We start from the raw sequence: 12,657 nt of genomic DNA, 5'->3' as shown, positions 1-12,657 counted from the left end.
CACAACACAAATCTATTTTATTTAAAAAATCAACTAAAATAACAAATTCTTTAGTCCTGTTAAGAATTCATAAATGTTTCGAAATTGCATCTGACAATGAATGTAGTATTATTCAATTTGCTCAATCGAATGCATATTCAATCGGCAGACTCATTCGACGATAATTGATAGTAAACCGCATAAAATCTCGCTTTAAAAGAGCTACGAGAAATATATTCTCGCTCGCTTGGTGGTCTCTCGATGAACGATTCCGACTTGGATCATTCCTCGCAAGAGATGTAAATACATCACTACACGATATCCTCTGCGAAAAGATTTTACGACCGGCATTTTACTTAAATAACTACTTCCAAACAGAGAAAACGTGCTCGATAAAGTCTCGAGCAAAACACGTTCTACTTTGCAAAAAATGCATCATGCAGTTTCGAACAATTGCATACAGGCTAAACAAAAAAAAATGAAAGTAGACTGTTAAATTTGAAGATTTTTATAATAAAATTTAATTATTTAATTAGCGATTGTTTTAATATAAATAAATAAAAATTAAGAAATATAAACTTTTATAAAATGTAATAAAATAAAAAAACTAAAACTAATATTTAATTTATTCTATATATATATATAATTTAATTAAAATTTTATTTTAAACATCTTTAGATCCGATTCTCAATCCATCTATTTTTTCAAATAAAATTTTTACAAAAAATAAAAAATATCGCACTCTGCTGTTTATACAAATGTGTCAGATTAAACAATACCCCTGTCTTCTCTGTTGCGCGCTGTTTGATAATAATTATTGATTGTTCTCATATCACAGACACGCTTGACAGATGCTGTGTCAGTCGAGCAATCATATATGCGTGGCATTTTCAGTTCGGTCAACGAGATGCTATCGATCTCCCATATTAGCCATTGAATAAATAATTTCTATGCCACTCCTGCTTTCATTCGTTATGAATTCAAATTTTAACAATAAGTTAAATTAGGGAAATTATTACGTAGCGAAACATAATATTCGATGATTTCGCGATATGTCACACGCAGTCTACCATCAATCTAAAGACCGCAATTCCTTTAAATGGGGCGTGAAATAATTAAAAAAGTTTTTCAAACGCTAATAGTCGATACGTGGTAAGCGTTGAAGCGAAAACTTTCTATTCGACAAATGCTTTGTCCTTTGTGGAGAAACTAAATCTATGATAAAGTTTCTAATATCGGGAGCTTTTGGCCAAATTCCAAAAGCTACGGGAAAAGGGTATCTGTATCGGCATTTCGATAGCCTTTCGATAAAATGAAAGATTCACAGCTTGGACTAATACTCTTTGACTAGAAACCATCAATTCTAGTAGTCTCATCGTATCTATTTAATAAATGAATTAAATTAAATCAACTATTTGTAACACTTTTCAGAATATTTTTAAGATCAATCAATATAATTATAAAAAATAAATAATTATTGTTTTGTGAAACACAATTTACTAATTATTTAAACATCCATGGGAGTCTATTAAAATAAATATTTATTTCTTTATTTCATATAGTGTTGCAACTATTATTTTATCAGTAATATTTAATAATAAATAAAAATGTAATATCAAATTGAAGACATAAATATTTATAAAAAAATTATCACTTTACACATATCAATTATTAGCACGAGATGAAGCGAAAGTGTGTCTGGCAATTGTCATTCACCATAACGGCAAAATTCTGACATCAATAACCCTGTCATCCTTCATTTCATCATCGACGATATAATTTATGCTTCAACAAACTGCAAGAGAGAAAAGGAGGACAAAGTCCGTCCGTTGGCAGAACGTTAATTATGGACCAGAATTTTCTCTGAACGTTTTGCAAAACAGTATACAGTATACATATACACGCGGTTTAAATATCGTACATCAAATATTTATTTCACCGCTTCGTTTAACCTTTGCATATTTTTGTCGCGATTATTCTCGTACTCGAATATTGGCAAAATGGCAAAAAAATGGTCAGAATTTCTCGCAAAAGAAAATGACGTCTAGAATTACTTTTAGAAAATGAAACGTGTTTTTCTAGAAAGCAAAAATATTTTGCGTGCCATAAAAAGCGAACGATCAGCAAATGTGTAAAATATAAATGATATATATCAATTTTAATGAAAATGTTTACCGTATGGACTTATGCACCTCAACTTGGATTGCATACTTAATTAAATTTTTGTAATTTGTATTTTTAAATTAAATTATTTAATTTGTTAAATGTTATTGTTATTTTTACTGATATGTAGATTCTAATAAATCTAAGTATAATGTAACGCGAATAATTTTAAATTTATAATAATAAAAAATAATAAATTAAATTAAATAATTTTGTGAAAAAATTTAATAATAAGCTTATATATTTAATATACATATAAATTATGTAGTAACAATAATGCGCAATTAAAAGAAACTCCACTAAAAATAATGTCCAAACAAGAGCAAGGTTCTAAAAATAGGTCATACATATTTATTCTTTTTCGAAACTTTTAAAGGAAAGACGATTTGCTCGTGCAATCATGATCGATGATTCGTTATGTAACGTTCAATTGACCTAACGGTTTTCACATTATATCCCGTGTCAACGTCAAAATAACAGGCAGCTATTTGTTTGGCTTTTGTAATATCCCCTAGCTCGTACATTCAACTTAACTAAGGTGTCAAGAATACACATATTAAGGTAACACGTAAAATATGTAACATTTACTTACACTCGACATGACAGAGTTTAATTTCGATTTGCATAACGTATGTATGTTGTGTATGTATAATGAGATATGTGACACTTTACGGATATCTATAATGAAATTAGTTGCAAATATGTGATATATGACATTTGACATTTTTTACAATTTGTACGCGTAAAATATAAAATTAAAAAAAAATAAATAAAAATTATTTATAGATATTATAGATATTATAAATAAGCAATAAAAACTGATAAATAAATTATTAATATATAATTATAATGTACAATTAAAAATGTATATCATTGTTACCTAAAATAAATCTCATAAAAAAGAAAGGTATAAAAGTAGAAGAATAAAAATATACGATATTTATTTAGGAATTAATAGACACGCAAGTGGATCTATTAGTAAATATATCAACCATCTGTTATTTGGTCGAAAATTTTTTTCTCGGGGCTCATATAACGTAAAGTCAATGTATTTTTAGACACAATCGTTTCGGAGAATAGTAGCATCGAACTCACAATCAGAGATGCCTGACTAACGACCAACTATTCGCATTTTCACGCCATTGCGTGTAAATCAACGAAGAACCTGTTTATGTGCTTTACCTGTTTTCAAGGTGCCAAGTCTACAATGTCAGAGAATCTTACTATTGCCTCTTGATATAACCAAGTTTAATGAAAGAAAATCGAAAAGAAAATAAAAATTTTAAAGATGAAAATTCAATTTAATGATGTTATGTAACGTGAATGTCGTGATATAACATAGGAATATTTTATATATTTCCTTTCTTGATATATATTTCCTTTCTTACTACATTTTTCCTCTCTTTGTGTTGAAGATTATTCTCAACTTAATATTGTATTCCATCTCTAACTCTTTCATCATTTCTTCATTGATATGTAAATTGTAAATATGATTCAATCGATATAGCGATATGCAATCGTTGTTAATATATCATATTAAATATTATATTAATAAATTGTATAAATAATATAATAACAATAAAATTATTATTATTAGTATTATTATTATACATTATTATTGTAATCCCAACAAATAATTGTATACCGTTAACGGATCTATAATATGAATAACTAAAAAAAGAACGTCCTATATATTCTCAAATATATAATCCAAATAAAACAATATTTCTATAAAAATTATTTTATCCGATCATATTCTCTTTTCTTCCGTATAATCACAAAATTCTCCGATAGATAAGTTCGACGCAAAATGATCGTTGCACTTTGTCGAGAAATTTACGAGCGTCAGGGGACAAAGTCCTATCTCTATCTATGGTTTTCGCACCAGTCAATGTGTACAGCTTTCGGGCTATGCGCCTTAAAATCCGCGGTATTTCTATTAAAATTATTTCTATAAAGCTACATCAAACGATGTTAGCCTATATAAAAATTCTATTATTTTTAAAAGCATTGTTGCGAAAAAAAGTCATAATACACGGTAGAATTTTTGTGAAATAAGAATTTAGATAGATATTTGCGCGAACTTCTTAAATGTCAAAATTTTTCTCTTAAAGTATGATATACCGATATAAGCAGATATAAATACCAATTCTCTTTTCTAAAAGAATTTCTACAATTCTTTTACGATTTATATATTTCAAATGTGTACTTGCTAACGACGTTTCAAATATTTTATTTATTAATAAATGCATTTGTTATTTTCATATCATATCGTGTAGAAAGAAATAAAATACATAATTTGTCTAAGATCTGTTAAATATAAATACCGACTTATATGATAACTTTTCACTTTATCGAAAAATAGACTTTGAATTATATATTAGGGGACTCAATCTCTTTTCATGTTATATTCTTGTCACATGTCATTTATATTCTTTTATGTCTCTTTCACAGAATATAGCAATCGAGTCTTTGCTGACGAGGTTATCATTGTTTCAGACATTTGTGCACATATACACACACCGAAAAAGCCAGTGAAAATGGAAGTGACACTTACACCACGTTATACCGAGTGAATAGTCTGACAGTAGCGTTATCGATATCCCTGTCTTTTGTATCGTCACGACATCTCCCTGATAGCGATATCGTAGCACAGCACTTCCGACAGCAAGACAGACACAATTCTGCATTTGGGTCAAACGTAATCTGCATGTGTGTACAGAGAAAAACACACCGGAACTCGAACGCGAAGAATAAAGTTCGAGAAAATCCTCTGTCGTTTTTCGCATCGTTCTCTTTTCTATAAAATCACGGTCATTATTTATGTTGAGATGGAAAATACTTTAGAGAATACTTTGTGTAAAGAATAAGAAGCAAAATCTCTACAAGATATTTTAAAAAATTCGAAGATGTATGGTAGATTGTATCAATTTAAAGAATTTCGAATTAATTTTACTCTTTTAAAGATTTTTCTTCTTTAAAAAAAATTAACACTCGACTTAAAAAATAAGCATAAAAATGCAATAATAATAACATATTAAATTTGATTGTATCAATTTAAAGAATTTCGAATTAATTTTACTTTTAAAGATTTTTCTTGTTTCTTCTTTAAAAAAAATTAACACTCGACTTAAAAAATAAGCATATAAATGCAATAATAATAACATATTAAATTCTATATATTTCAATATCAATTTGGAAAAAATTACGAGTGGCAATCAGTAGCTAATACTATCCTAAATTAATACACTGATCGCACATAATATCCCTGATCATGACTGAAATATTATGCATCGCGCATAAGACTGCATCGAGATATTGTCTCATTTCTAATGTCATAACGGTGAACTCTCATACGTCACGGTCGATATTAGGAATTCCACGAATAGATTGTGAAGCTCGATGAAAGAAAGGTGATCACAATGGCCGTCACGAGTTTCTGTGCCACGGATACTCGAACTCTGAGTCACTCAACCATTCGCTCGTTCGCTCGTTCAACCAGCGACTTCGCATTGTGATCTTTCACCTAACAACACATTGGTTCCCAAACTGCGCGTCGCACAGATGTAAGAGTTAAAAATCAAAGTAAACTGAACAAATCTTATTTCAGATATTTTCTTTTTTCGCACTTAAAAAATTTTACATATTTTCCAATATGATATATAGAAAGTATACTGAAATTTTTTTTTAAATTTACGATCAATAAAATTCTTTCTTAATTGTAATGAATGTGTCTGACGAAATTCAACATACAATTTTAAAAAATTTAGCGCGATATGAAAGTTAATGTGTCAAAAAAGGATGTGCGATCAAACAAATTGGGAACCTCTATCCTTGGCAGACTCAAAACCACGAACCGACAATTCTCGCTGAATGACACAGAGCAAAGAACGCCGGTCCTGAACGAGGATAAAGCTTGCTTCGCAGTCATCGAGTGCGTGACCTGCGTTTCGCAACGATCGATATCGCGATTCAACTGATGTATAAATAAACTAATAAAGCTCAGAACGATCAATATCTTAAATGCCAATTGCATGAATCAGATTTGCAGAGCGATTTGTCTATAGAAATATTTTGACGAAATTATATGTTGTGTATAAAGAAACAGAAACAAACGTATTTTTTTTTTAATTTTTCAAGTAACAAAATAAATGTCTCGAGCAATACATGTATAATATTAATTGTACTATATACAATATTTTCAACAAATAATTTCTTGCTTTCTGAGCACATAATTTTTTAAGCTAAAATCTAAATAATATATAAAAGGAGGTGCTCTCTTTAAAATTAAAAACTTTATTCGAAAAAGTTAACATCTCTTTCGATTGCTTGCGAAATCCTGAAGATGTGAGATCTTTCGCGTTTTTCATTATTATAGTTACAAAGAATATGCGACGTTTGTTCAGAAATCGCTCTCTATTTTATGGGAAAGCGTGTATCGCGATGAAGGGAAACCGATGTCGCTTAAAAGAGAAATCGGACCGTATGAAGATCGCGGATACATACGCATTTTGCAAATCGCGAAAGCGCGCGAGATCTTGGCGTGCAGCCGAGATAAACAAAGTATTTGGCAAATGAATCGTGGAAATTCATGTTTTCGCGAAATTGAATCGTGATTTAGAAGCGATTTCTTTACACCGGAAACCCCGGTTTAAAGTCTATCATCTCTCTGGATGAAAAATACATTTCAGATATCTCATACATACGTGAAAAAGTTTCTCTTCTTGTGCAAAATTTTGAAAAACTTCTCATTTCCTTCACTTGAATAAATATAAGAAAAAATATAATAAATTTTTATATTATCTTTTTATATATAGTTTTACGAGATAAATACGTACTTGAACAATTTATCGTCACATTTGTTCATGCGAATATAATAACTCATATAGGAATAATTCATGAAGAATTATCTATAGGTCTGATGTAACTTCAGCATATACTTAACATCACATTGTATATAGATCAATAAATATTTAGTTACATAATGGCGAAGAAGAATATAGACATATTTATCTTTGTTCATTTGACACTTTGATGTATAATATAAGCATCGACTCCTTTTCCATCGTGCCATAAGCAGAATATCTTATATCACTCGAGATCGAGTCTTATAATGTAGATATGCCAGGTGCATTAGCTTTTCTTGTACGAGTGTTAAATCGTTAGCAGAAATGAGTTTCAAATAAATCGTTCTTTGTCAATGATAATATATCAATAATATCATGTTGTGCAATAATTATATAATTCATGTTAAGAGTCTCCAATTTGGAAATTCTAATGAGAAATCAAGCCAATTAAGAGCTCTAATGGGAATAATTTAAAATAATTTTGTTTTATAGCATAATGATTAGTAATAGTAATTATTATATTTCGTAATAAATACGTGAGATAATAGGTTATTCATATAATGAATTAATTTTGTGATAATTATGAACGTGATAAATAGCATGACAAGCATCAAATATTTCTATATTAAATTACCTATGTGTCACGATATAACTGAATTAGAAATAGTCATTTGAAAAATCGAGACAAATATTATTATAAAAACAATTAATTAGAAATGAAAGTTGAAAATACTTATTATTATCCACACCTTCCAAAATCATTTGTACAATTAATCATTACAAGCAAAGCAATAATAAATTAATTGAAAAGAATCCAAGTCATTATCGCGGTGAAAGTCTCATTCTCAACTAGAGATAAAAAAAAACTGTTTACTTCATCATGTTATTTTTCACGCACACACATAGTACACACTATCTAGAGTATTCCAATAAGATAATCAATATTGATATCCGTATAAAGATCGAAATATAATAAATACGTGAGAATCCACACACTCGGCTCGTTTCTCGTTCCGCGAGTCGACCTTTCAAATCGTCGGTCACCTTTAATTAACAAATCGGGCGAGCCTGGTATTTGTTGTTTCGCCTCTACGAGGAGAAAACCATGCGAATCTGCGTACCTTTCGTTATCGTCCGCGAAGTGATCTCACGACGAGGTGCATCGTCGTCCGGTTCGGCGCGGTCAGCTGCACGAGCACCAAGATATCCAATTTTAGCGCGACTCTCTCGGCGCAAGTCAGTGTCAGATAGCACACGCACACAGATACACACTCGCGTTGAAATAACTCGCGACTTCTTGGCTCGAACCGCCCCGAGGATGCTGTGCTCTCTCTCTTTCTCTCTCTCGTTCCTAACCTTCTGCGCGCTTCCTCCTCCCGTTCGATATCGAAAGTTGCATCACTATTCGCCGCCCGACAAAGAAATATTCACAAGTGCATTCTTTACGCGACTGGGTGTATATCTAGCGTAACGTCAGACGCGTTTGCTCCGAAACGGGAGAGATCAAGCGCGCAGACACATGTGCACAGACACACGCACGCACGCATACACACGTAAAAACGAAACGAACCGCGCGGATGCCAAGCGCCGACTACTCCGATTTCTTCGGCGCGAAGGGAGAGACGACGACTATCCGAGGGGTGGCGAAAAGAGCCGAAAACAGTCGACGGAATCGCGTCACCTGATCGCGCACTCTTCCCTCTCTTGGTCCGCGATATACCTTCGCCGCACGTAGTAGGACACCCGTTCTCTGGAAATCTTCCGAGCACGTGTCGTCCTCGGACAAGCCGACGTCGCGAGCGTTTAATTTTAACTTGAGCGACGATTATTAAAGGGACGGGACCCACTCGAGAGAGAGAGAGAAGACGCGACGGGATGCACGGTCCTCGGGCATCTGAGCGCCGATGCGCGACCTGGTCTCACGCGAGCGATCCTCTCGCGCTCGTTTCCGTTGGCGCCAAAGAGCGCCGCCAATCGCTTCGCACCTTCGCTCTCCCACCTTCGAGCCTCTGCTCGCGGTCCAATGACAGGACGCGGGATGGAAGATACCTCTGTATCCGAGGTATCGCGCGATGACGCGAGCATATATCCCGATAACGCGTGTAGCTTCGCTACGGATGAAACCCCTTGGTGTTTTTTCTCTGCGTTCGGCCAGGATCTCGAGATTTGAAAGTAAGGATCCGGCATATGCACGATTTATCTCACCGAGTGCGAGAGCGTGAATGCCCCGTTAACGAGTCCCCAGATATTAAGGGGGTCAAACGTGAAGGGTTCCGAGATCGTTGCGCGCTTTCGAAAAATTCACGATGACAGGCGAGGGAATTTATCAATCGGCCAGCGTTTCGATCCGCGAAATATCAGCCGGGGCTGCAGCATCCGCGATAGATAAGGGAATGTATTTCGTGTAACGAACGTTAATCTGTTTTGAGATATTGCACACGTTGCAAAATGGACTTTACGCAGAGAGAATTTTCTCTTAGAATTTACCCTGAATTTTATCAAGAGACACGGTAGTGTCTCGCGACCAGTTAAGGACGTAGCCGAGACACCGTGTATCTTAACGCGAGTCGGACATTTGAGTCTTTATAATATTTCGAATTCTCAATAACGGCTGAAGCAATCGAGTTTATACTAGACTTAATCGATAGATTGAGTTTGAATTATATAATAAAAGTGTCTTTATTTCTGCTCTACGTGATTTGTAAGCAGAGATATAAAAATGCAAAGTCGAAATATGAAAAATTTCTTTTAAGAAACGTCCCCGTCATCATTGTCATCATCGACCACGCAAACATAGTAGTATCGTGCTACACGTATTCACACGTATACAACACATGCGCACACATATATCACACGTACACAACACATAAATAGATGCATGTATTGGAAATGTCCATCTCGCACGTTTTACAACAGACGGCGATAGTTGCCCTCCGCTATATTGACAGCGTGCGGGGTTAGATATTTTCAATCAATCAACGTGCGGGGTTAGGTATTTTCAATTTCAATTTTTACATTCAATTTTAATGTTATTATTTGCAAATTTATGGTCATAATATTTCAATAATATTTCAATTATATAAATGCCTATGTATGAGTATGCATATATTTTTAATAATAGTTGCCCTCCGCTATATTGACAGCGTGCGGGGTTAGATATTTTCAATTTCAATTTTTACATTCAATTTTAATGTTATTATTTGCAAATTTATTGTCATAATAATTTATGTGCAAGTTTACAGTCTGTGATACAAAATCAGATATTTTGCTATTATTTCAATAATATTTCAATTATATAAATGCCTATGTATGAGTATGCATATATTTTTAATAATTTTCTTAATTAGCTTCTATATTTTTTTCAGTTGTACATCAAGCAGGTAGCATTATCAGCTCACTTGTGAGCATGGGTTGGGCAATGGCTAGTTATCATCGCAGCATTCGATTAGCTTAACAAGATAAATCTAATATCAGTGCTATAGGAACTATTTTACAATTTTTCTGGCATTTTCTTATTGCAGGTACATATATATCCAATAATTAATATACAAAATTAAATATTATTCATCACACACTTTGTATCAAAATAATATATTTTTTAAAATTTATTTTAAATTTATTTAATCATTTTTATCATTGTGATTGTAGTGGCAAGGATCTTATTGCTCAGTGTCATTGCAAGCATCTGGCCTGTATATACCATAATATATTGTGTAATACATTGGCTAAGTATGACAATATAGATTTTGATAGATTCCCATGGAATATTGGAATTTTGTCGGACTTACAGTCATCCACCACATATGCAGCCTACAATTAAAGAACGCATTTATTCCATATGATTTGCTTCCGTTATTGGAATATTTAAAATAAAAATTTTATTAATAAATTTCGATGAAATAATTTATAAGAGGTTGAAGAAACTATGAAACAAATTCAGTCTCATAAAAGGGTAGTTGGAACAATAGTGGTGAATGCAGAAGGTATTACATGAGATCATTGACATGATTTACTTGTAGTTGAAAACAAAAATTTATAAAATTATATTTGTTTTAGGTATTCCTATAAAGTCAACATTAGATAATACGACAACAGTTCAATACGCAGGTTTGATAAGTCAATTGTCAGATAAAGCTCGTTCTGTCGTACGTGACTTGAATCCAACAAATGATTTAACTTTCTTGCGCATACGTAGCAAAAAACATAAAATTATGATGGCACCAGATAAAGAATTCATATTAATAGTAGTACAAAATCCAGTTGATTGATATTTAAAAGAAACAAAAATATATTTCAAAGTTAAGATTTATTTTTTTGGTTGTTAATTTAATCTGTATGCTACATTGGATGTTAATATCTATTCAATTAAATAAAGAAAAATAAAAGAATAAAGCTTAAAAATTATACAAAATGCAGTATTTAATTACTAATTTAACAAATTATGAACTTTTAGAGTTTTTAAATAGTGCTTTCTTCTTTGGTAACAATATTATATTTTTAAGTTTGATAATTATGAAAATATGTATATATAGTAATTCATGGCATGTTTATTTTTGTATTTAATACAATTATAAATGTACATTTCTCATCAATAAAATATCACAGTATCTTTTTTATAATTTAATTTTAATATTGAGATTGTTTTTATTCAGTGGAAAAAAAAATGTGTAGTTGGTCCTTATTAATTATACATACATATAAGAGTGTCGCACAAATAATTCTATGCAGTCTTTTTAAGATAATATAAAAATACTTATAAATATAATCAATTAAAATACATATAATCAAAATTGTATGTATTAAAATTCAATAGCATATAAAAAAGATTTTTTAAAATTATATATATATAATAAAAATCCAACATTTTATATATATATATATATAAATATAAATATATATTTATTTATTTATATTTACCTATCTTTTTTTTATATATATGGTAGAAATACAATGTATGAGTTATTTTATTTTGCAAAATTTTTGAAAGTTAAACTATACAATGAAATTATTTCATATAATACCGAGATTCTTTTCATAATAAAGATTAAGAGAGAGTTAGATTTTATCATAAGATTTATAAAAGTCATAAGATAAGGTTAATTGCATATTGTATAGTTTATCTCTCATTTTTTAAAGTAAATAAATATCAAAGTTACATTGCTTGAACTGGTGCGTTTGAAGTATGTTGTCTTTTTGAGGGATGCAAGACAATATAGTACAAAAGCATTGCTGTAATTCCCAAGATAAAGGAAATTATACAAATAATAAAGATTATATTAAAGTACTAAGCCTCTTTAACTGCAGGAGGACAAGCATATTGCCATAATAAATTTGCTGCAATATTTTCAAAAAAGCAGATAACATAGAAAGATAGATGTTTTCAAAATGTTTTGCTATCTACAGCATTGAGATATATAAAAATGTGCACTATGCCAATAATGGAAGCAAATAATATGGAATAAATGCGTTCTTTAATTGTAGGCTGCATATGTGGTGGATGACTGCAAGTCCGACAAAATTCCAATATTCCATGGGAATCTATCAAAATCCATATTGTCATACTTAGCCAATGTATTACACAATATATTTTGGTATATACAGGCCAGATGCTTGTAATGACACTGAGCAATAAAATCCTTGCCACTACAATCACAATGATAAAAATGAT

At 31.5% G+C, this 12,657-nt stretch overlaps 2 protein-coding genes across 9 annotated transcripts in view; one reads left to right on the top strand and one right to left on the bottom strand.

The window, feature by feature from the left end:
• The window catches only part of trc (Serine/threonine-protein kinase tricornered), a 152,494-nt gene that overhangs the window by 45,949 nt on the left and 93,888 nt on the right, over positions 1 to 12,657 (bottom strand). The window contains exon 1 of one of the 7 annotated variants that reach the window (XM_085482585.1): positions 8,111 to 8,854. The exons of the other annotated variants lie outside the window; for them this stretch is intronic. The gene's annotated coding sequence lies outside the window, so the exon portion shown is untranslated. Of the gene's footprint in view, positions 1 to 8,110; positions 8,855 to 12,657 lie in introns of those variants that run through there. 7 annotated transcript variants of the gene reach the window in all.
• LOC146723278 (dynein light chain roadblock-type 2-like) lies at positions 9,492 to 11,597 on the top strand. Of its 2 annotated transcripts, none has more exons than XM_085482529.1 (4): positions 9,492 to 9,976; positions 10,355 to 10,510; positions 10,638 to 10,972; positions 11,046 to 11,597. In XM_085482529.1, exons 3-4 carry the CDS (start codon positions 10,915 to 10,917, stop codon positions 11,255 to 11,257), a joined length of 270 nt encoding a protein of 89 aa, XP_085338655.1. In that variant the 5' UTR covers positions 9,492 to 9,976; positions 10,355 to 10,510; positions 10,638 to 10,914; the 3' UTR covers positions 11,258 to 11,597. The 2 variants fall into 2 exon arrangements, with proteins under 2 accessions (XP_085338655.1, XP_085338656.1); XM_085482530.1 differs by lacking the exon at positions 9,492 to 9,976 and adding an exon at positions 9,989 to 10,140.

The sequence above is a fragment of the Nylanderia fulva genome, unplaced genomic scaffold (assembly GCF_048542155.1).
Source record: "Nylanderia fulva isolate GAGA-0341 unplaced genomic scaffold, ASM4854215v1 Scaffold21, whole genome shotgun sequence".
Classification (NCBI taxonomy): domain Eukaryota; kingdom Metazoa; phylum Arthropoda; class Insecta; order Hymenoptera; family Formicidae; genus Nylanderia; species Nylanderia fulva.
The sequence above is the reverse complement of the archived record's forward strand: the minus strand, read 5'-3'. Positions and strand labels throughout refer to the sequence as shown.

What these genes read in the sequence shown, in the direction of transcription:
- LOC146723278 (XM_085482529.1), top strand. Translation starts at nt 10,915, where the DNA reads ATGAAACAAATTCAGTCTCATAAAAGGGTAGTTGGAACAATAGTGGTG. An exon ending in AATAGTGGTGAATGCAGAAG is followed by an intron (nt 10,973 to 11,045) that starts GTATTACATGAG and finishes TATTTGTTTTAG; the next exon opens with GTATTCCTATAAAGTCAACA.